General features: G+C 39.9%; 2 protein-coding genes across 2 annotated transcripts; one reads left to right on the plus strand and one right to left on the minus strand.

The window, feature by feature from the left end:
* Nucleotides 1-2,530: 2,530 nt before the first annotated feature.
* On the minus strand, nt 2,531-8,909 carry mtfr1 (mitochondrial fission regulator 1). The gene is made up of 8 exons (XM_026179522.2): nt 8,775-8,909; nt 8,057-8,163; nt 7,799-7,897; nt 6,992-7,125; nt 6,646-6,881; nt 6,188-6,431; nt 4,731-4,911; nt 2,531-3,747 (listed from the first exon to the last, which is right to left on the minus strand). The coding sequence occupies exons 2-8, from the start codon at nt 8,090-8,092 to the stop codon at nt 3,700-3,702; spliced, it is 978 nt and encodes a 325-aa protein (XP_026035307.2). The 5' UTR covers nt 8,093-8,163; nt 8,775-8,909; the 3' UTR covers nt 2,531-3,699.
* A 261-nt stretch (nt 8,910-9,170) lies between these two features.
* armc1 (armadillo repeat containing 1) lies at nt 9,171-18,135 on the plus strand. Its single transcript, XM_026179523.2, has 7 exons — nt 9,171-9,388; nt 10,366-10,571; nt 11,086-11,177; nt 14,098-14,290; nt 14,811-14,927; nt 15,292-15,366; nt 15,959-18,135. The coding sequence occupies exons 2-7, from the start codon at nt 10,410-10,412 to the stop codon at nt 16,148-16,150; spliced, it is 831 nt and encodes a 276-aa protein (XP_026035308.1). The 5' UTR covers nt 9,171-9,388; nt 10,366-10,409; the 3' UTR covers nt 16,151-18,135.
* The last annotated feature ends 5,862 nt before the right edge of the window (nt 18,136-23,997 follow it).

Consider the following 23,997-nt stretch of genomic DNA (forward strand, 5'->3'; position numbering starts at 1 on the left):
GGCCCCACATTTGCCTTCGAAGCACAGATGTGAAGAAACCACTCATTTTGAACTGTTACCCCCACCCCCCACCCCCTGTCAAAGCCATGAGCAGAACCTTATTCAGACACACCAGATGCCATAAATGACTCCACCTGTTCTACCATGTGTTCCTGCACTCCCGAATAACAGCGGCGTTCGATGAGCAGCTTTGTTTCCAAGACATCCTGTGAAGGTATTATAGGAAATAGTCTCTTTCTGATGTTTCCACATCATCCAGTCCTGGTTAAACTTGGGGCAGTGGGGTGAGGGTGGGTGGGAACCTTCCCTGCCAGACTGGAGGGTGGTTAGTCACCGCACATGCATCTCACCTGGAAGTCAACTCCACGCAACTCGACTTGCTCAGGGTTTGCAGACGTTTTTTTGTTTTTTTTTGTTTTAAAAATTTATTTCTTTTTTGTAAAAGGGGAGGAGGATAATGCAAGTTTTTATTATTATTATTATTGGGTGGTTAGGATCTAACTAAGGAGTCTCCCTCTCCTCAGAATGTCTCACAGCCACATGAAACCTAAAGGACTGCTCGACTGATGCCTTACAACTATGCACAAACTATGCTAAGTGACCAAACCAACTCCTGTTCCCATCAACTGCATGGCGTGCTTGTCTTTTGATGCACTGTCCGATCCCTTTGCCTTTTTGTTGCGAGGAACAACTCCAGCTATCTTTTCTTTTCTTCTTCTTTTGTGCGGAAACAAAATTGTCGAGTGAATTTGAACATTCCATTTCTTCGTGTTTGGTTTGTCTACTTTGATTCTGTATAGTGCCACAAGTTGTGTTTGTGTTTATACATTTTGAAAGATAACAGGTGCTTTTTTTCTTACTTTAGCTGATTTGTATTTTGCTGTTAAGTGCTGTAAGACTGTTGACAAAAACTGTTTACAATTTGTTGCGACAGCCATTTTTTGGGAAGACTTCAGTGTCAAGCCAGATTTTGTAAAGGCTTTGCTGTATTGACCTTTTTGATACATGCCTGTTGCAGTTACAATTTGAATAATAAAACCCGTTGTTGACAAATGCTTGAGTTTTACACCAGTTAATAATCATGTCGATACTGGCAAACTGTGGAACCAGTAGGCCCACTCGAGCTCTTTTTAGAGGTACAACTTGCTGCTACTGGGTTACGACCCCTTTTTGCCTTCATATTCTTCATAGCATATATTCAACAAGGTACTGGAAAGATTCCTCAGACATTTTGGTCCACGTTGACCTCATGTCGTCACACTGTAGCTGTGAATCTGCTGCTTCACTATCCCAAAGCTGCTCTGTTGCATTGAGATCTAGTGACTATGGGAGCGATTCGAGGACCGTAAACTCATTGTCATGTTCAAGAAGGCAGTTTATGATATGAGCTTTGTACATGGTGTGTTATCCTGCTGGAAGCCAACACAAGACGATGGGTACACTGTGGTCGTAGAGGGACGTGGTCAGCAATGATACTTGGGTAGGATGTGCTGTTTAAACAATGCTCAGAAAGTGTACCAAGAAATTATCCCCCACATCATTACACCACTAGCAGCAGCCTGGACCTTTGATACAAGGCATGGTGGATCCACGCTTTCATGTTGTTTAAACCCAGTTCTGACCCCTGAATGCATCACAAAGACCAGGCAACATTTTCCCAGTCTTCTACTGACCAATTTTTTTTTACACAAATTTATCCTTAGTTTCCTGTTCCGACAGGAGTGAAACCCGGTGTGGTCTTCTGCCGCTGTAGCCCATGTGCTTCAAGGGTCAACAAGTCGAATATTCAGAGACGCTTTTCTGCATACCTTGGTTGTGCCGAGTGGCTACTTGAGTTACTGTTGCCTTCGTATCAGCTTGCAGCAGTCTGCACATTCTCCTCTGACAACTGCTGATAGATATTTCCTTATTTTCTAACCATTCATTCTAAACCCTAGAGATGGCTTTGTGAGAAAATCCCAGTGGATCAGCAGTTTCAGTCGTGCCATATTACAAATAATTTATATCATCTTTCTTCCTCATTCTGAACTTCAGCAGGTCATCTCGCCTATCTCTACGAGTGCACTAAATTTTTGGCAGGTGTTTGGCTTTTCTGTAGATTTGCATTAGCAAGAAGTTGAACAGGTTTTTCTACTGAAGCGGTTAGTGAGTGCGCAATATCAGTTAAATATGTAAAATGCATGTAAAAATTACCTATAAGTTACATCAAAAACAGTTTGAATGGAAGCTGATATTTATAGAAGGGCAGGCTGTTTAAGGGTACACTGCATGCAGAGATGCAAGTTTTAGAGGAAGTAAATGGGATTTTGTGGTTTCGTCCATGTGAACAGCTGATTAGATATTTGTTAAGCAGCTGAACAATAATAGGTTTATAAAATGTTCAGTCGGTTTCCAGGTTGACTGTTTGTTTTAAGTCTATTATTTATTCTGAAATCACACTGATGGATTTTCAGATAAAAACCTCAAAATGACCAAAACATCATATAATTTCTTCAACTCACAACTTCAGCAAAAATGACAACAAAACAGGTCAGAATAGACATTTTATTTATTAGTTTGATAAATTAACTTTTATGTAAGACAACTTCAACAAAAACAATTACTACTGACGTATCCACTCCACTTTCCCCATGAAAGACAATCCAGCTGATGTTCAGCAGCAATTACATGGCATACATAATAGTCACAAATAGTAACAATGTGCATTCCTTAATTAAACAAAACACTTCCTAAAAACCTCGAATGCCTCTGAATCCAATCCAGACTTGGAAATGTGATGAACCTCTACACGAAAGCAGGATTTATGCAATACTAATGACTTTGGGTACATTTGTTAAAACATGCTGTCAATACAGAGCTTCGCAGTATCGTGTCAGCGTAGTGTTTCTTTAGTGTTGTTGCTGAACTTTGAATCTACGAGAGTGTTTCCTAGCAGAGGTAGAAACAAAACGCTGCATGTGTCCCAGTACCTTTAAGTATCCAGCAGCAGTTAATTTCAAAAAGACAAAAAAAAGGGACATGAAATGCAAAATTTGGTATTGAAAGGCGAAATCCTGAAGGGCTTCAGTGAAATATCTTTGGTTCTTAAAGGCGAATCACACAGAAAAACATATGCATAATTGTGAACCAGCTAAAAGCAAAACTGGCAACTTGGGAAGAAGATGAAATATTATCCAGCGTCACTGAAACCTGACTGATAACACATTAATTTACACTGAGACGAATCTAAGCCATAATTAAGTGTTAAAAACTAAATTATTCACTTAAACCAAAATATAAACAGATCCTAATCATAAAGTAGTCTAAACGTCAGGCAACAAAGTGCACAAGTCATAAAATCTTCCTTTTCTATGAACTCTTCAGCTTTTATGCAGCCTTAAAAGATAGGAAGCTGATCAGCCCTGCTGAGGCGCAGGTTTAACAAAACCCAAAGTTTCAATAATAAAATCAACTTTCACTCGAGACAGACTGAACACAAAAATTAAGACCTTCAGTTCAACGACAACAAATTACAATAAAACGTCTTTAAAAGAAAGAGGTTAATATAAGTTAGAAAAGTGCAAAATCAGTCAGGATGACTGGTGAGACTTGAGGTCGTATTCCGGCAAAAATCCCTTGTCCTTCCAAAGAAACAGATTAGATAAAAAGGAATTTCAATGCATCTACAGAACATCTGGACCTTAGGCTTACATTGTCTGTTCAGACCAACTTTCTTTTTCCAGTTGCTTTCAACATGTGCTGCCCAAACTGTGGAAAAACAGAACACAGCAGAATTAAGTGCATGAGAAATCTGCAGAGCACTTAAACAACTGCATGACAAAAGAATGAATTAAGATCCTGAAATGCTTCTTAAAAATTATATCTGTGCCATCTGAACTGACATCTACAAACACGGAGTTTTAAATATTTTACTCATCTTTTTTGTAAACCGCTAAGTTTTTTTTGCCCTTTTATAAAAATCAGCTTGTGGTTCTGCTTCAAATTGTTCACTTGTAGCTGAACCAATTAGTGTTGACCGATCAGCATCCTTTAGAGAAACATCAGGTCAGTATGGTTGAAGTTAAAGGATGTTTCAGGTTTGATGAAACATTTTTTTTCCATTCATACTTATAAAAACAGCAGGAGTGGTTTTCCAACACGCTAACTACACAGGCTGGTAAACATTATCATAGTTAACTGAAAGTAAACTAAAGACTAAAACTGAATATAATTTTTATTTTTTTTTAAATCGCAATTTACTAAAATAAAAATGAGAAAAATTCTAAACAAATAAAAAAAAAAAAGATGTGATTTTGTCAACTTGGAAAACATAGTTGCCAAATACAGTAACATTTCAAAAGACTAACAGTGAAAATAACAAGCAAACCCACTGTGGACACAACTGAACTCATTTAAAAACAAAAAGTTAAAAGCTAATTCCAAAATACAAAACTTTGAGAACTCCACAGCGAGTTACATGTTTTCTCCTCACCACTCTGTTCTGTAATTTACAGATTTGATTTACTGACGTCAGCCTGTGATAGATGGTTCATCCAAACACCTGCCAAATATTCTCTGACAAGGCAGGCCTTTTACAAACTGTTCTGAAGAACAACTTCATGCATGGTTCTGAGTAACAGACCATCTGGGGTGTTGAGTTCACTTATTCTCGATAATAAAAGTTGTTTTTTTGTTTGTTTTGTTTTTTTCAATTAATATAAGCCTCCTTATAATACATCAACATTTCTCACCGGAATGGTTTCTTTTTGAGGCTTCGCTTCTATGACAGGAATTTTGAATTCTTCCGTGTCATCTCGTTCACTGTCGTTTCGATGACGATGAGCAAACTTGCGCTTCAAGGCTTCGGCGATGAGAGATGCAGCATCTGCCGGCTCCTTGGACTTTGTTTTGGCATCATCTTCTACCAGACGACTGTAAACACACACAGGTGATGGGGCATTTACCAATGTTACTGTAACGCACCAAATCACTGAGTGTTTGATTCTTTCTCTGTGAACTCCTCCAAAAATTATCAACAAGCAAACCTGGCAGACAGGTACGCCATCATACATTTTATTGTGCCATATCGTTCTCATCTGACATTCCACTCTGCTCTACAGTGGGACATTCCACTCTGCTCTACAGTGGGACATTCCACTCTGCTCTACAGTGGGACATTCCACTCTGCTCTACAGTGGGACATTCCGTTCGGTCCTCAACTGAACTCTCAAATGCACAAATATGTACGACTGTGGGATTTGTATAAAATATTTGTGTACGTCACACAGGTGCTCTAGGCAATGTTTATGCAAAACCTCATCAAGATTAGTCCACTGATCTAGGATGAAATAGGGAACATATAAACATGGGCGCTACTATCACTATAGTACAATGAGAACATCATCACGTTGCCTAGCAACATGCTAAGAGGATCTTAACGTTTACGGCCCTACAACACCTTGCATTATTTTCATGATAACATCATCTAATTTGATTGAATTAGTTGAATTATGCTTTCTGTATTATGAAGCCTGGAAACCGCCTAGCAACAGTGACGTGTTTTTAGCCTTTATGCACCTAAAAACACCTGAGGAAAGCATCCCATTGTTTTAATTTCACTACAATAGCCTAGCCACTACATGCCTAGCAACCACCTAGCAACGGGCAAAAATGACCCATTTTTTGGCAAACAACATCTACCACCCCTATTTTTTTTTTCTTTTTTAACTTTTCTCAATGTGATTACACATATCAGTTTTCCAACAGCCTGACCAAAGCACACAATACTGTAATATGGGCATGCAGTAGCTCTGGCACTACATAGGAATGTAGCGTGATAAAAAAATCTTGAGTAGCAGCGGCTTAATAAAACAGAAGACGACACTATGTGTCTGATAACATGAAGTTGAATTTGAAGTAATGCATGAAGTCAATGACTTAATGGAGATTCATCTTGAATAAATAAATCAAGTTTTCTAAATGATAAAAGTGAAATTATATTGCCGGTGTGAACTGTTGCATTAACAAAAGGTGAATCCGAACAATATTTTTAATGCACAAAAGATACGCCTGGATTTTGTGCGTCTGGTGTGAAAGGCCCTTAGCACTTGCATTCACTAATGAGATTTCAAACACCTCAGAAACACTTCACTGGCCACTTTTCATCACTTCCAAATGTATCTCATTCATGTCTTAAGCAGAGGCCTACCTTTTCACTGATCGCAGCTTGACTTTGTTCATGTCCTTTAGGACATCGAGCATGCTGGGGATTTCGGCAGGTCTTGACTCCAAAACTGTCTGGCCGCATGTCTTCTTCCCTCTACGCTCTTTTATTAGTTCAATGGCCGAAAATGTCCGCTGCAGACTTGCGGGTGGGGGTGGAAGAGGGGGAGGTGGTGGAGGTGGTGGGGGAGGTGGCAGGTTGCCACAGGGTAGAGGGGGAGGAGGTGCCCCTGTGGTAGTAGCAAATGTAACACAAAAGAAAGAGGAAAAAAGAAAGAAAATAGAGTATACGCCATGTGACACTCTGCTGCCATCTAGAGGGACATTTCCATTATTACAGTTAAATATGAAGAGAAAAATAAGAGACTATACAGTCATTTAGTATGTTGCAAAAAATTTAAATACAATTTAAAAAAAATTTGTAACAGAATTGTTAAGCAGTACCTGGCTGTGCACTCTTTTCTTGAGCCAGAACAATTTGTGCAATTTGAGCCCTGAGTTTTGCAAGCTCAGTCTCCAGCGCACTGATCTTCTGAATGGCTTCGTTGTTGGCAGCAGCTGACGCCTGTGAATCCAAAGCTCCATGATGCATACTGGGTAGAGAGTTCTGGCGGTTTAGGCGACTTCTGCGAGGGTGAGGCCGCTGGGCTCGAAACATGAGTCCTGGTGGGATCCCCGACCTGTTTCCATTGCAGATTTGAAATAAAACTGTCTGCTTCTAGTAACTCTTTACAAGCGCTTAAGTCTTCAGCCTGATTCAGAGATATCTTTCTACAGACTATAGTCTTACCTCGGCCTGCTAAAGTAGTCGTCTTCATCATCCTCATCCCTGTCGATCCATGCAACATCAGCCAGAGTGGCCACCAGGCAGTTCTGCCTCCTGCTGCCAATCAAGACACCAGCTTCATCATGGTATGGATAAAGCTATCAGAGGAGGAGGATTTAAAAAAAATGCTTAGAGGGGGAAAAAAAAAAAAAAGCCTGATGATAGCACACCAAGCACACATACAACAACTAATGTTAGAAAATCATTCAGTAAAAATAAGGTTAGTTTAGAGGAAAAGCATCTACACATTGTTAATCAAAGGTTCAGGTAGCTCAGTAGGAATTAGTCAGCTCAAGGTTGTTGAAGGTTGCTGAACCAACTGACCTACAGCAGACATACTGCATTCCTCATAGCTACGGAGGGTAGCTGGAGACAGAAGAAAAGAAGAGAAAAGCACAGAGTTGAAGGAAAGTGAAGAACAGCGAGCCAGTTTTTAACATTTTTAAAATGGTAATCAAATTCTTAAAGGTTAAAGTCAGTGTTCGAGCGGTAATCAAATATCCCTTCACCCAAACTGTTTATGGTTCTAAAATGAAAACAGTCAGATGAGCAGAGGTAAACAAAAGTTGAAGAGGACATGTGATTTTGTCACATGGCAGTGACTCCAGCAGGTAGGAGAGACGTGCGTGAAAACAGATGAAGAGAAAGGAATGACTCATAAGAGAGACAACATGTCATTGTCTTAAAAGAAAAAGAAAAAAAACTTTCAATTCTAATTTGCCTTAAATAAGACAAAACTAAAAAGCTCTAATGAGAGTAACTTGGCCTCACCTGAAAATTTACCCTGGGACAGGGTTTAATCGGGAGACTTGTACCAATTCTCCTCACAATACTTCTCGAGGACCCATAAGGCTTCACTGATCCAAAAGCCTGAAACAGAAAAAGCAATAATAATTCAATTCAAAGCAATTGAATAATAACTTAACTGGGTACAGCCAAGTTATTATTCAACTAAATACAGCTCAGTCAATGTGGAACCGTCACCTGACTAACAACAAATATCTGTGTTTAATCTAATTTTTCACATACCAGGTCCATTTCCATCCTTGCATACTCTTTGCTCATTCTTGTCGGTGCGTTTCAAGGGTACACTGGCACACGTGCCAACATCAACATCATCATCACCAACCAGTCATCTAGAAGAAATACAAAACAAGAGTGAGAAAGTCAGTTTCAACCACCATCAAACACAACACTTTAAACCAACAACCGCACTGGAAGAACTTTGTGGATCTACAGTATAACAGCGTTAAGATGCTCTGGAACAAAAAATAAATAAATCTCTGCTATGTTAAAAATTAGAAACGATCTTCTTTTTTTCCCTAAAATTTACAATGTGTTTTTTCTTTTTGCAATTTGGCTGCTCTTACATTGTAAATCCTCACTGATATGAATATTTATATGTTTCCCTTTCTATATAACATTAATAAGCCACAAATTTTCCTTCTCTTATTACCGAAACAGGATAAGCGTGGGAACAAGCGCTCTGAGCTTAACACAGACCAACGTTTTTATAGAGTGTATGATTAAGCTAAATGAGTGAGTCTCAACTTTAGCGGGCATTTATGCTAACCGGCTAATGATAGCAGCTGGCTAGCTAATACAATCCGATGAATTTTATAAGGATTTGACCTAGAAACACACATTTATAATAATTTATAACTTACCCGAGACAGTTATCACCACGTGTTTTATATTGTATTCACATCCAAAGATCAGTATGTGCCTTACTTCCATTCCAACTTACCGGACTTGCGCTTGTAGAATAACTTTCTCAATTTTTCCACCTTGTCAACACGACGGACATGGACAGCAGATAGTGGCTAACATAGTAGGACCTATGGAATGCATTTTGAGCCAATTGAAAAAAACGATTACGTAGATTAACCTCACGATTGGTTATTATAATTGATTGGCAAAGAAAGTCACCAATTAGCATTGAACTCTAAAACATATCTGTCTCGTGATTTGCTATCACGACAGTCCATTCTACTAGACCATCCAACCACATGCTAGCAAATATGTGGACGTTCGTTATAGTTCCCTACATTTCCCGACGGAGCTATGTCACAGTTAAACTGTTGGGATCCTGGTGGAAAAATGGGATGTCCTTTATGAAGAAACAGCTGTACCCCATTTGCTCGCCACAAAACACAAACACAGTGCAGTGCACAGCTGCTAGCTAAACAGGCAAAGGGGAGATAGAGGCGCAGGCCTGGCGTTACTGAAATAATTTCGTTTCTCTTGTTTTGGGGTTAGCTGTTTGTAACGTAGGATTTTTGTGGTTGCGCAGTCTTTGAATCCGTCGTAGCCGAAGTCACGGGGAATTGTCTCTTGGTTTCCACGAAAACTGACAGGAAGGTATGCTCCAATTGTCAAGTAATGCCTGCTAGCCTAGCTAGCATAGCCCGGACCGTCTCACAGGGCGTGATTTGAGGTGAGGTTAGGGGTCGTAGAAAGTGTCTTTTCACTGAAAGGAGCATCTGTATTTGGGTTAGCGCAAATTAAAGTACTGGTTCAAGTGCCTCATACAACGCTAAACTACTCGATCTTCAGATAGTATGACAACTATCATACATGTCTAGCTGTGTAGTTATAATCCACTTCTCAGTCAGATTGCACTGTACGTTTTACACATATTATTGCTGATATAGTGTTTAGTAGTTAGAACTTGCCGCCAACGCATAACATTATTAGAAATTGTACCATTAACATAGGTTTGCAGCAAGTTAGTTTAAACGTTGTAAGATTTACAATCAACCCAACTTTGTTTTCTAAAGACATCAAGTTATAAATATTTACAAGTGACTTGGATGCAAAAAAATAAAGCTGTATAGACTTTTATACACTTTAAAATAAAAACGTGAACGAAGAGATCAACGAAATATGACTAGCAAAATGAATACATTCAATAAAGCTAATAAAAATTAAAGTGATATATATAAAATTATATTATAGGTCCAAATTAATAGATTGTTCGTTTACCTGTGTAATATAGATGTTTTTAGCTGCAAGTCTGGAAAGAGCATCACCAAATGTTTTTTGTTGTTCTCTGTGCAACAACAGAAGAATCACATGATCTAAGGTCCCTCCCTAGTTAATGGGCAAGAAATTATTCAGAGAGTTAGTCTAGTGCAAGGCCACACTGTCAACAACATTCACTGCTTTGAGCTTGGCTTTAAATGATCCCAAACCGAATATCTTTGAGCATGTTACCAAATTGTAAAAGATGTGAAAATTAGATTTCAATTAGAAAAGGTCTTTTAAAAACTAAAATTAGCTGCTTCTCTGAGTTGTTCAACATACGCTTTCTAAAATATTCTATCGTTTTATTTTAGGAAGAGACTGTTTTAATGTGTGTGGCATCGAGACAAGAAGCACCATGAGTGCAGAGATGGATGCACTGACTGTGGTGAACCAGTTGCGGGATCTTGCCGCAGACCCCTTGAACCGAAGAGCCATAGTAGAAGACCAAGGCTGTCTGCCAGGTCTTATCCTCTTTTTGGACCATCCAAATCCACAGGTTGTCTACTCTGCACTATTGGTAAGTATGTGGTCACATAAAACACAAAGCACTTGGTTTGTAAGGGAAAACCTCCCCTGCTGTCCTGCAGTGTCAGAACAGGTTTCAGTGACAGTTTAAAGGGCATGTTTTCCACCTGTGTGTAACATTCAGTCACAAGCTTGCACATGGCGCAATATCAAAGAAAAAAAGAAAAAAGGTCCATATTTGGAAACACTGCACAATAGGGACATCTGCTGTTTGATGTGGTGTAAACACTATGCTTTACATAGCCACCCTTCACGACTTCCTCTATAGCCATTCGTTCACATTGTGTGCACACATTTGAAGTGGCTTTATATAACTACTTTTTTCGGTTACCCGGTAAACACAAAGGCAGTACATTTGTATTTATATCGGTTATGTAACATTTAATGTTTGCACATGCATGCCCCTTTTAAAGTCGTGCCTTTTTTTCTTTTTCTTTCTTTTAATATCACAAAGCGTCTTTCAGCTTTTATGGCCAAATAGATAACAGCTGCCCTTGTCCTTGCAGGCCGTGCGCTACCTGGCAGAATGTCGAGCCAACAGAGAGAAGATGAAGGGCGAACTGGGCATGATGCTGAGTTTGCAGAATGTCATGCAGAAGCAAGTCCATGTTCCCATCACACACACACACACACACACACACACACATGCAAACACAGAGCACGGACACACATGCTCACAGTGCATTTTCTTTACATGAAACCTTTAACATGTTTTTTTTTTTTTTAATTGTTTTGCATGGACAGTGTTTGCCACGCTGCAGAATTTTCCAGGCAGGCTGATGTCCTTCTGTTTGCCATGTCAGGATGAATGTGTGATGAAAGTTGAACTAGAATAGGGTGACAAAGGCTTAAAATGCAGTTTTGCACGTTACAGATTTAAATCCATTTTGTCGTCTCTGAAAGTTCTCTTTGTGCATGTGCTAATTGATGTAGGCGTATATTAGCACTTGTTTTGTTTTGCAGTAAGTAGAATATCTTGCAGACATGGTAATTTTAATTTTTTGTGTTGACTGTCCTTTAAAAGCTTTAGAAGAACATTGCATATAATGAGATCTGCTTTTAAAAACATGATCATAAACATGTCATTTTTAAGAGAGACAACTGCTTTTATCTGATTGAGTGTCTAGAAGCACCTGTGGCAATAGCTCATGCTAACCGTAAAGTAAGCCAGTCACTCCAGCTTGTAGGTGTTGGCATGAACAGTAGCCCTGCAGGAACAGCAGCAAGGTTCTGAGCTTACAGCCCAGTCATGCTGACTTTGAGTGGAGGTCGATCGTAGCTGGACAGAGTGGGAACACATGGCTAAAGGGAAGTGTCTAGCATTGTTGTACAAAACGGGTGTGAATGTGATTTTTAAACCCTTAAGTCATTAAGCTCTCAGGTAGCCTCATTTTCTTCAGTGATTATTATTAAGTATTAAGTATATTTAATGAATTTACTCATAAGAGTGTTTTGTTTGCTGGAAGGCTTCTGCAGAGCTGCGTTAGGAATGTGTGGCACAGCTCTGTGGACCGTCAGGCTCCCAGAGGGTGGCAGTGCCAGACAGCTAATGTCATATGCGGTTAATATGGAAGGAGTGATGACTTGGTGACACATGAAGCAATATAGCCTGCGGGAGTAACCCAGGATCCCTCATAAAATATAAATTCTGGCACAACAATGGCTCCTGACCTCACATGAATTTCTTGCAAAAAGCTGCTGCCCGTGAAATATTATGCTTTGCTGTGAGATTTTTGCAAAATGGACAGTAGCAAATCTGACGGCAGTGCAGAATAGGCATAATTAACTTGTGTTTCAGTTGTTGTGTCTATAATGGCAACATTGTCTTTAGTTGCACTAAATAGCTGCACAAACAATTTTGGAATAGAGCGATGCAAAGAGGAGTTACCTTTAAAGGCTTCCTGTGAATGTGGGTGCCTGTTAATTTCCAGAATCAGGACAATGGGGATGCTTACAAAGCTTAGAATTAAACCTGCGTAACATAGTTTTGGCATTACCAAAAAAAAAAAACCCAAAAAAACAATAACAACTAGTGACTTCAGCATATTTCTATCTGACTGTTATTAGTGGACTTTAGACTCAGACTATTAAAAACATCAAACATGTAATGAAAGACTTCAGCTACACATAGATCTTGATGTGATGATTATTAAGCAGTGCATGAAACCCACCGTATATACTTTGCTTGTTAGAGGCTTTCATACCGAATTTGGATACCTGCAAGGGGCTACTTACTTTCAAATGTTTAATTCTCTAGATTTCTGTCTGTTGCAGCTCTTAATTAATTTCAGTTTTATGAGTCAGTTCACACTTCCTACAGAGTCATGCAGGCTTTGGCAATACCGTTTCTACTTTCATTCACGTTAATTGTCATTTTCACAAGCCTAAATTAGCTGATTTATTCTTTGCATCAGAATTACTTCATCTTTTGCACCTTTATTTTCAGTACAGATGTACTTAAAAAGACATCCAGAGACTTATCAGGTAGTTTCAGCTCTGCTCTGCTGGGTGACGCTGACCACTTGCTTGGACATCAACAACATTTCACGGTTCTTTGATGGTCTCCTTGCACTGACTTTGGTCTTTAGTTCACTCCACAGATTTTCAGTGGTATTCAAGTCAAAACTGTTTGCAGGCCAGTCAACAACATTCAGTTTGGTCTTCTGGAGGTGGGTCTTTACCAGGGGCGACGTATGCTTTGGGTTCTTGTTGTGTCGGAAGCGACGGCACTGAGCCATTTTGCTGCTGATTGCTTGAGGTTTTCTGTTAAAACCTTCCCATATCCTTCTTTCCTCATAATTCCTTCCATCTTGATGAGATTCACAGCTCCAGTCACAATGAAACATCCCCACAGCATACTTCTACCACAGCAATTTAATGTGTGGGGATGGTGTTCTTTGGGTTGTATGCCTCTCCCTTCTTCAAACATGAGCAGGATCTCTTTAGCCAAGAGCTTCAGTTTCATCTCTTCTGAGTAACGTATGTGCTTCCAATATATATAATCTTTTTCCTGGTTATCCTTAGTAAGTCAGGTCTCTATTTTGCAGTATTGGCGTTTTTGTTGGTCTACAACCTCGCAGTCCATTGCTGTGCAGGTTTCTAGTGATTGTCTCCTTTAAGACTAAAATTCCTAACTTGGCGAAGTCATTTACTAATGTCTTGACAGTTGTTCTGGGGTTAATAGACGCTTCTCACTCAACGTGTCTGTCTCCTGCTTTTTGAGCGTCAACAATTCTTTTCTCAATTCTGAGCTGGCAACATTTACCTTGATTTTATACGCTTTGAGTCTTGAGTGCTATGGCTAAAACAAAACAAAGCTCAGTTTTTTAGGTAGGTAATAATAATGAACCTGGTAATTTAAAGAAAATAGAAATAATTTATGCTTTCTAAAATTAATATAATTGGAAACTATGTTGGAAATCCTTTTTGCACTATTAAAATGCACTTGGGAATTTTTTGACAAAAACTTCACAGGTGGGCTAGTAACTCATCTGTACATGTACTTTTTGTCACTGAAGGAGCACCTCACCTGGGGAGACCAAACTGCTGGCCTCAGAGATCTATGAGATTTTGCAGTCAGCTGGTAAAGAAGAGGCTGAGAAGGCCGAGGCAGCTGCCGCCTCCTGCCGGCGCAAAGCCCATTTCTTCCTGGGCTCCAACAACAAGAGGGCCAAAACTGTCGTGCTGCACATCGATGGACTGGACGATTCTGTAAGTCCATTGAAGTCTTAACACAGCGTATCGTCAGGCTTCTGTCAGGTCCAGACACATACCAAATGTCCACAGTGCACAAGAGTCTCATGTTTGCTGCTGCCATAATCACAGTGTTTGCCAAACATCATAAGGGTGTCTATCTGGCACATGATAAGAGGGCAGAGGGGTCAGGTTGTAAATGTCAGCCTCTGAACAGCAGGACATTGAGCCTGAAGCTGAATGCTGCTCCCCAGGAAGCTTTCACCTAGCCCGATTACATTACAGCAGACAGACGGCCTCTGATGGGCTGCTTCTCTGTCTCCTTAGCAGAAACACACAACGCTGTTGAAGCTAGAGACTAAAAATCTATAATTTGTTTCCCAAAAGTGAGTTTTAAATAGCAGTTTATTATTTTATCATTAAAATATTTAGTTAAAATTGAACAAAATCACATTTTCAAGCTTATAAATGTATATCTAAGAGAGAATTTCTTCTTCTTTCTGTTCCTAATGGTCACTGTGTCCCTTCCTGCTTTCAGACTCGAAGGAGCCTGTGTGAGGAGGCCTTGCTGAAGATTCGAGGAGTCATTAGTTTTACCTTCCAGATGGCTGTTAAGAGATGTGTGGTCAGGATCCGCTCTGACCTTAAAGCTGAGGTAAAATGTCTGTCCGGACACAGAAAATCTCTTTTAGAGTTCAGGGACACATATTTTGACTTTAAGGCTAATACCAGTTTCATTTGGAAAGCATGTATTAATTTATGGATGATTCGTGTTTTATCATTAACAGTCTTGGAAGTGGTTTTTAAAATTGGTATTTTAAATATAAAATAGTTGTCATTCCTAGCATATTAAATCAGAACATATCTTAACAAGTCACATATAAGTAATCACATTTGTTGGATGGCAAATATTTCATGTTGATACTGGTACCAGATGCACTTGTGCACAGGTTAGCTGACCCAGTAGTATCATCACGTTGCATACTGTTTTTGAAATGAAATGCATTTTCTTCTCCTAGGCGTTGGGAACGGCCATTAACTCCACCAAAGTACTGATGGCTCAGCAGGTGGTGAAGACAGAGGATGGAGGAGAGGTAAAGAGGACCGGAGTGCTTAGATGTGGGAATCAAAGCAATGTTAGACTCGCACTGTTTACATTAAACTCCTTTATATAAAACTGATTTCCCCCTTGAAGCCTCCAGCTGATAGGTCAGTGTGCTCGATGTATGTTGTGTTTATCTGTGTACAGGGAGTCTATCCCCCTGCCTGTGGCTGAGACTTATTCACACTGACATGATTAGCTAGTCACATCTCTGCCTCAGCCTGTAGGCTAGTTTGCTTTTTGCCAAAGACATGACTAGTCCTTGTTGCACCTTTTACAGCAAATAGTCCCCATTCTTCAGTGGCCCACATTCAAAGAGCATAAATTTACCAACTCTATAAAAAATAAGCTATTACCCTATAAATATTTTGAGTGATTATTGCTTTAGTAATTACAAGAAAGTAGCAGTTTACCGTGCAGCCAGCAGGGGTCAGACCTGTCTCACTGCTGTATTTGAACCTAAACTGTGGTTTTAGACTCTGTTGCCAAACAGTTGAGCTTTATGCTAACCCACCTAATCTTATGTATTTGCTTAAAAAAGCACTTTATTCACTTTTTTGATTCCCACCCCTGACTGTGTGCAGCTGGTGGTGCCATTCCAGGAGGATTCAGCGGTGGTGGTCGAGGAAAACACAGACATCCCAGACTACCTGCCTGAGGACGAGAGTCCCTCCCAGGAGCAGGACAAAGCTGTCACACGTGTAGGATCTATCACTGACGGCATGGGCTGGCTCAGTACGGCTGCCAACTTCCTGTCACGCTCTTTCTACTGGTGACAGCTTCGCGTGATCTGCTCTTTGTTCCCTATTTTGTCAAAGGTACCATCCAGCTGCAGACTTAGCATCTCTCAGCCTCCTTCCAGGCTCCAGCCTGCCTCACAGCCCTACACTAGTCTAGACTCCCAGCTCCAAAGCACATAGAGCCCAGCCACACGTGTGCAGCAAGAGCTGGACTGTCAGGTGAAGCCTGCAATAATTTGCGTACATCTATTACGAGCTACACGTCCCACTACTGGCTGTATGTGCACAACTATATACTAGCTGCATATGTAATTAAAAGACATAGCCAGAGGACTGAATGAAACCAAATAGCTTTCTGGGAGTGTGTCTCGCTGCGTCGACTGGGTTGCAGCAGGTTTATTTTAATTTTTTGAGGCGATTTTTGTGTATCTTGAAAATAGTGATCTCTTTTTTTGTGCATGATTTTTTTCCCCCTGATGTCTAATTCCAGTCATAGTCCCATTAACACATATTTTTCATATTTTTATCCTGTAATTTCCTAATAATGTAATTTCTGCCTCTCCCTCCATTTTTCTTTTGTTTTTAAAGCATGTTTTTACACTTCTGTGCCAATTTGCCTGATGCTGACCTCCTTGGTTATTGTGTGTGCCTTCTTTGACATTTCACTCTAATTATTATTTATTCATCACTCATTCAAACTATTTGAGAGCTCCGAGCATGTTTAATGTTTGTTGTTTGCTGGCAGCAGCTGCCCCCTCCCCCGGCTTTCTGCCCACTAAGGGACGTCACTTCAGTAGAAATAGTAAATAGACACCAGCAAGAGGACACATTGACTCAGATGTATTAGACTGCATTGCACTCTGGAGGAACAACTAACCGGCCTGTTGGCTGATTAACGAACAAGCCCTCGATGTCTTTGTTTGTGTCTGAAACCAGGACTTTTCTGGTCTTCTAATCAGAAGGAGTGTTCAACCGCGAGCCCTGCAGTTTCTGTCGACTTTAGGCTACGTTTGCTTTCAGCTTTTAGTGGAACCGTGTATCAGCACGGTGAAGACAAACCCATTAGCTGTGTGTTTGTCAAATGCTTCCAGTGTTACCTGTACTTCCACTGACATTTTTTACAGTATTTTAGCGGCTCCTGATGATAAGGTTAGTTTTCAGTTTAGCCAGCAGTGTCCTTAAAGCAAGGATCATGCTGGTGCATGCTCAACAAAACATGCGCGCGCGCGCACACACACACACACACATCCATATAGAGGATTTAGTAACGCTGGCATAGGAGCAGTAGTGTAAGAAAGGTATGGTTATGTATGTGTTGTAAATGGCGACTGATTCCCTAAAATCCGATACATGTGAAGGATTTTTTGAGTTTTAGTAATAATGGTTTTAAGTTGGATTATGAGGTTCAGACGGTTAACACTAATCCTCTTAGTGAGTTTTAAAAGAGAAATTAACCCTTAAAACTAAATCACTCTGTTTTGATATATTCGAGCATCCTGTCTTTTATTCTTTTGATGGAGCGTAGGTGGCAAAGAGATGAACGGCAAGGATTCAAACTGAATAACCTCAACTGATGAACCGTAAACCCTCTGGAAAAGCAATAATCACTTATGTGTTTAATGTAGTTCAACAACAGCCTAAAAATCAACATTTTTGAACAAGAAGGTGTGAGCTAAAAAACAAGACTTGTGAGCAGTATTAAAGTCGCATCATTAACGTGTCCGTTTTCACAAACCTCCATGTGCGGTTTTGTTCTAACGTTTTCTGTCTGGGCTCATACTGGGAAGAAATATTTGAACAATGTTCAGAATTGTCCGTATGTGTTGATCGAAGTGTAAATTCTTTTTAATTTTAGAGTTGCCACAGCTGTACGGTTGACAGAGAACCACTGAGTCCTCAGACATGTAACTTCATGTGTACAGACATCCACTGTCAGCAGATGTAGTATAATGTATGCAGATCTTAAAAATGTAGAATTCCACACACTGTTAATGCAAATAATGATAAAGGTACAAATCAAATTTTGTCTGCTGAGTTTTTATTTATTTATTCATTTTGTAACAGATTTCGTTGACCTATCATCTGCACTCCTCTTCTTGCCATGTGCAGTGCTCACACCAGCGCTCCAGACCTCACTTTGTGAAATCAAATCGCTTAGGGCAGCAAGCATTCCTAGCACAGAATTTCAGTTTTCTTTACTGGTGCATGAGCGACGTGCCCCAGGGCAATCCTGCCCACAACTCTACCCCCCCCCCCCCACCCCCCCCCAAAAGCCTCAGTGCTGGTAGGCAGGCAGAGGCAGCAGCCAACCCCAGCTGGAGGCCCTGAAGCCACTGCTGCTGCTGCTACTACTGCTGATGTGGCTACTGCTGAGCCTCCAATGAAATGCTGTGCCAAGCTGTAGAGAAGGCCTTCACTTATCTGCTGTATCATCTGCATGAACAGTGACCTAAAATAACATTTTTATGTTAATGTTGACAGAAAACTTTAGTCTTCTGAGGCTATAATTTATACTAATGCTTTGTTTTTTTATTGGAAAATATCCTGAAAATGAAAGAAATGTGAAATGAAATGATAAAAACCAGTATTAACACAGCTTGTAAATTCAGCATTATTTGACTTTGTTATTCAGGTATGATCTTTGACAGGCAAACAAACAGTATGGTAGTGAAGAACAGAAAGCAAATCAATATATTAGCCAAAAAAAGAGAAACAAATACTTAATGTGGCTGATTTTAAAGGAGGTCAGACTTGTTTATGAACAAATAACCTTCCTGCCTTCGCTGACTACTTAACTAGCTGTTGTTTCTTCCCCATTATGAGGATATTAAAATTGAGACATTTGTACAAATGTGAGTTGTACAAAAAAAAACATTAAAAGCTTGCACATTCTCACTATTTTAATAGAGGCAACAGTTCGGCATGTTACCCTGATTATTTCAAAAGCGAATCTCTTGTATTTTATGCAGACAGCAGTTCACAGGATGGTAGACTTTTGTTATGAAAGGCCTACAAGTCCCTATTTCTCACGCATCACCACTAGAGAGAGACAGCAGCCTGGGGAAGACGACAAACAAGAAAGTGAGTGGTCCCGAGTATAAATCTCATCACCTGATGAAAACGTTGTTTGTAATTAGATGACCTAAGATGATTATTGAAAGCCATTGCTGAAACTCCCTTTCCATCTGGTAGGTTTGAACCTGAGCAAGAATCATCATGACCATTAAGAGACCGCAGCCATTAATGCGCTTTATTCACCTCGGTCTAATATCTGCGAGGCTAACGTAACTAATGCAGCCATAAGGTTGTTTTTTGTAGTTAAGTGCACACCTTTCTCTTCAGTGCCCTTAGTGCTAATGATAAGCCATTTTCAGCTTTACTTCTTTTTTTTTTTTCCAAGAGCTGATATGCTTGTCTAACAATGACCTTACCACTCTTAGTTTTTTTCTCTTTAATATAAGGAGATATGCTTTGATATCCTCCAGAGAAAATGGGCGGCACTCACCTCTCATTTTCCAATTAAAGCTTTAGATAATTCACTCTCCTTTAGGTTTTTTTCTCCTCTTCTTCCAATTCCCTCCTTTCTAATCTCCCCCATCAGATAAAACCCAATCAGCCTGTCTTGTGCGCACTCCTTCCCTCATATCAGCCCAGTTGCATAAATGTGCATAAATGTTTTGTCGGTATCACCCTCCCACCTGTGTGTATTTGCATGGTTAATCTGCAAGCAGGGAAGAGGGGTCTGATGAAGGGTAGATAGGTGCATCTCATGGCCCCACGGGCTCTTGAGGAATTTTATTGGAGGTTCAGCTCCCAGTCAATGGGATCAGCTGTAAATCCTGCTCAGAGTGTGGCAGGAAATGATGTGACTCTGGCAATTTATGTCAAATAACTTTTGAGGATGTGTGAGTGTAGCGATCAGCGCTACCGGGGCAGCGATAACTCTTCGGCAGGGGGCCCCAGTGAAGATTTAATTGAGACATTTTTCTTTATCTGGAGCGAAGCGCCTGAGCCGTGTTGTTGTGTAACGAGATGTAATGTCTCTCTTTATACGGGGGTCAACATCCAGGATGAGGGAAGGTCACGGACTGACTGTTTGAGCATCCAATTTGCTCACATAATACCCGCTCTTCAGGGAGCTGGGTAAAGACACAGAGTATTAAGTTACACAGTCCACATATCACACTAAGACCTGAGGCCCTGTGAATGTAATGCTGTGTGAGTTTAAACTGGATGTAGCTTTTGTTAGCGTGTGAGGACAACACATATATAAAAAAATATGTTTGATTGATTTTAATTGTTTAGAGTACTGATGATCTTTTAAAAAAGTATCTTTATATGTATTAATGTGGAATACATCATCTATTACTTTAAATGTTGTTTATAAACCTGAGGACTGCAATACAGCACATTAGTTTCTAACTTTACAACTAAGCCATTATAGTTACATAATACAACCTGGCAAGCCTTGGCAAAAGCTGTGTTAACAATTAATAGACTCTTATAGCTCACGCTGGCGTTGTGGAGCAGCTTTATCAGAAAATTTTACAAATTTTTATTTCAGTTAAAGAGTTTGTGTTACAAGCACATTTTCTGCATTTCCTAGGTTACATATTAAAAATAAGAGCTGCCCAAACGGGGTACAGTCTTGAAAGTGGAATAGCTCCTGTCAGTGTTATATAATACTGGTTAACTATTATGTAAGAACCATATGATGTTAGTGGTGGGACAGCAATGTGCAGGCACATTTTGCAAAATGCATCATAAGCTGCTTTTATGTTTTGTGTGCATCCACATGCAGAATGGAAGACTGCAATGGAAATATAAAACTGAAGCGCATTACAATGTTTCAATCTTTACTACAGAAATATTAGCATATATATATCTATATATATCTATATATATCTATATCTATATATATATATATATATATATATATATATATATATATATATATATATATATATATATATCTTATATCTCTATAAAGTAGAATGGCTGCCAGAACTTTTTGTAGTATTAAACTGTAAAAGTTACTTTTTAAGTTGGGATAGACTGTAAATAGGTTTGTGCGTTGCAATAGACGCAAAAACCTATTTACAGCTGATATAATCAAAAACTAACAGTAAAAAGTTGTGATTACAAACACAGTTACTAGGAGCATAATTTTGACATTCTTAAATGGGTGGTATATCATGTTATTACATTAATCATCCAGCAAAAGTACAAAATTCTTTGCACAAAATCAAATAATAAAACCGAACTAATAACAGCAATTTTCTTTTAAGACTAGTTAATTGCATTGTTAGGTCATTTCATTGCTTTTACACGTGTAAATATCTTTTGTTTAATATAGAAAATCAGTTAAAATACAAAAGAATTTCTGTCAATTCAATGTTAAAATAACTATTTTTAATTTAATGTCTTGTAAAAAGACAGGAAATTTCTGTATTTTTACATAAAATATCCGTTATTTATTGAAATATTACCTTTTTTTAAAAATTTTTTTGCAGATTTTCTTGTTCTCTGTGTCCACTCGCTCAAATGCAGTGTTGCGGAAGTTTAAACCAGCATTTTAACCCTTTCTCTTGCACTTTAAGTATTTAATGAAAACAATCGCAAAGCAGCGATTAAGTTATTTCCATTACTGACTGAGCAACTAGTTTAGTATAAGCCCATCCTATAGTGCGTTTTTTAAGATGTGCTATATGTATTTATTTTTTTTACATTGTGCACCTCTGCGTGCTTCCCTCCCTGTAGCAGCTTGCATGGAGTCCTTGATGAGATGCATGCACACACAGGCAACTCGTAATTGTGGCCATAGCTCATTATTGTTCCCCGGATGATTTGGATCCGCCGGGGGGAGTCTCGTCCTCTGACACCGCCGCGTCCGCCCGGCGACAACCACTCCAGGCGCTGATTGGTGGGATGAAATATTGCCGGCGAAAATTAAAAGGTCCCAGTGTCAAAATAATTCATGACATGCATATCTTCCCGGCTTGATGAAATCGCTGATATCTGGATTAGTCGGATAATAAAAGCGATCAGGCTACAGTGAAACTCTTTCAGCACTAGCTCCGTGGAGGAGGGAGAGCAGCTTCCTCGTGGTTTTGCTGGGTCGAGAAAGCCCACAACAAGTGTGTGCGTGCGTGAGCGCGTGCACGTGCACGCACAACGTTGGTCAAACCCCTGTCAGGTCGTGCGTACTGCAGTTCACCACACAGCCAGACCAGTGATTTGAATATCCGCTGTAATTGTCCCAAAACGGCTCATCAGTGGATCTGCCTGCTGCCATTAGGGCCCAACAAAATGGTGTGACATTCAAATTCCCCTCAATGACAGGTTATTAGAAGCCCCAAGCAGCCGGCACATAATTAAGCGCCGTAACGTTGACCTGTGATATGAAGTGATGGCACGCTCGTATAGTGGGCAAGAATGAAATAGGTGCTTTGTTAAAATAGAAGGAGAATTGTATGATTTTTCACACTGGAGCAAAGTAATCATAAAAAAGAAGGCAGCTGTCAATGCATTAAAAAAGCCCACTCAAAATTATAGAGGCAAATAACACAGAGGAGGATTTTACAATGGGGGGAAACTGCATGCCAAATGCCATGGCAACTGCTGTCACACAGCAGAGATTGACACATTAGTCATGAACACCGTTCAAGAAAAAGTGATGAATTCTGATATTATTATTCCTAAATTTGTCCTCCTCTCTCCGGCAGTCCTGGTTTATGTTATACAGTTTGCTTATAAGTCCATATTTATCCCTGAGATAATCTCTCAGTCCAAAGAGAAAGAAAAGAAAAAAAAATCAACCTGATAAAAAAAAGCAAACGTGTGACTTTCATTTGTGACACTAAAAGCCTATTACACAACTTAAGACATGCTGTCTTAGGCCCCCGCTTTCCCCTTTAGAACAAGTGGACGTTGTGATGAGCAATGGACCCATCTGCTGTGCCCTCTCCTCCAACTGGTGTGTGAATATGATGTAGTCTGTAGGTCCCATTTCCAAGACAGAATATAATACCACTGGTACCTGGGAAGTATTACAAAGATAATAAAGTTTGATTTTATGCATACCCGACTGTGCCCCTGGGGTTGAGCAGTTATCACCTCTCTGCATTTAACATCATGTATTCTTTCAGAGTGCTGTTCATGTAAAAGAAATACAAGTGCACAAGTTTTATGACCCACTTCTGCTTCTTTTATTAGACAAAAAAAAACTCACCTTCACGTTACTGGGACAAACCAAGGCTTCATGTTAAACTGTAGGCCAGAGGCCTGTGTAATGGTGGGTCTGTGGCAGGGTTGCCGAACAGAAGGTCTGCACTTCCCTCCCTCCTCCCTCCCTCCATGTCTCTCTCTCTCTATCTCTCTGCTAGCCCCCCCTTCATAACGATGGCAGATGGCTGCAGATGAATCCCTCATAATCATGTCAGGACGGCTCCTCCGATCCCAATTCATCTCTTTAAACACATTTCATCAGACGGAGAATTACACAAAGATAAAGGCGGCCGGCAGACAACAAAAGCACACAAAGATTGTCCTTGCAAACAAGTGTTCCTAGTCCCTAACACCACTTAATCATTCGTGCTCCTGTTATTGCTCCTCACCCTGTGTGCAATCAACTCTGCCCCATTTACCTCCACTGTTTCTCACTCTTTCACTCTTTATTCATGCTTTTTCTCTACTGTTAATTGTCTCCATCCCCAGCTACTGTCTGTCCTCACTAACCATAAATCTTTCCTCTCATCCCTGCTTCTGTCTGTCGTTCTTTCTTTCTTTTTCTTTAAAAAAAGGACAGGTGTGTAAAATCCTTTCCTCTCCTCACTAAGCCCCCCCTCTCCCGTTTTCTTCTGGGTGCCCCTTTTAGAGGGGTG

This window comes from Astatotilapia calliptera, chromosome 9 (genome assembly GCF_964374335.1).
Source record: "Astatotilapia calliptera chromosome 9, fAstCal68.1, whole genome shotgun sequence".
NCBI lineage: Eukaryota > Metazoa > Chordata > Actinopteri > Cichliformes > Cichlidae > Astatotilapia > Astatotilapia calliptera.

What these genes read in the sequence shown, in the direction of transcription:
- mtfr1 (XM_026179522.2), bottom strand. Translation starts at nt 8,092, where the DNA reads ATGAGCAAAGAGTATGCAAGGATGGAAATGGACCTG. An exon ending in GTCCCAGGGTAAATTTTCAG is followed by an intron (nt 7,126 to 7,798) that starts GTGAGGCCAAGT and finishes CTCCTCTGATAG; the next exon opens with CTTTATCCATACCATGATGA. An exon ending in GACTACTTTAGCAGGCCGAG is followed by an intron (nt 6,882 to 6,991) that starts GTAAGACTATAG and finishes CAATGGAAACAG; the next exon opens with GTCGGGGATCCCACCAGGAC.
- armc1 (XM_026179523.2), top strand. Translation starts at nt 10,410, where the DNA reads ATGAGTGCAGAGATGGATGCACTGACTGTGGTGAACCAGTTGCGGGAT. An exon ending in TTGTCTACTCTGCACTATTG is followed by an intron (nt 10,572 to 11,085) that starts GTAAGTATGTGG and finishes TTGTCCTTGCAG; the next exon opens with GCCGTGCGCTACCTGGCAGA. An exon ending in GCTCTGACCTTAAAGCTGAG is followed by an intron (nt 14,928 to 15,291) that starts GTAAAATGTCTG and finishes TTCTTCTCCTAG; the next exon opens with GCGTTGGGAACGGCCATTAA.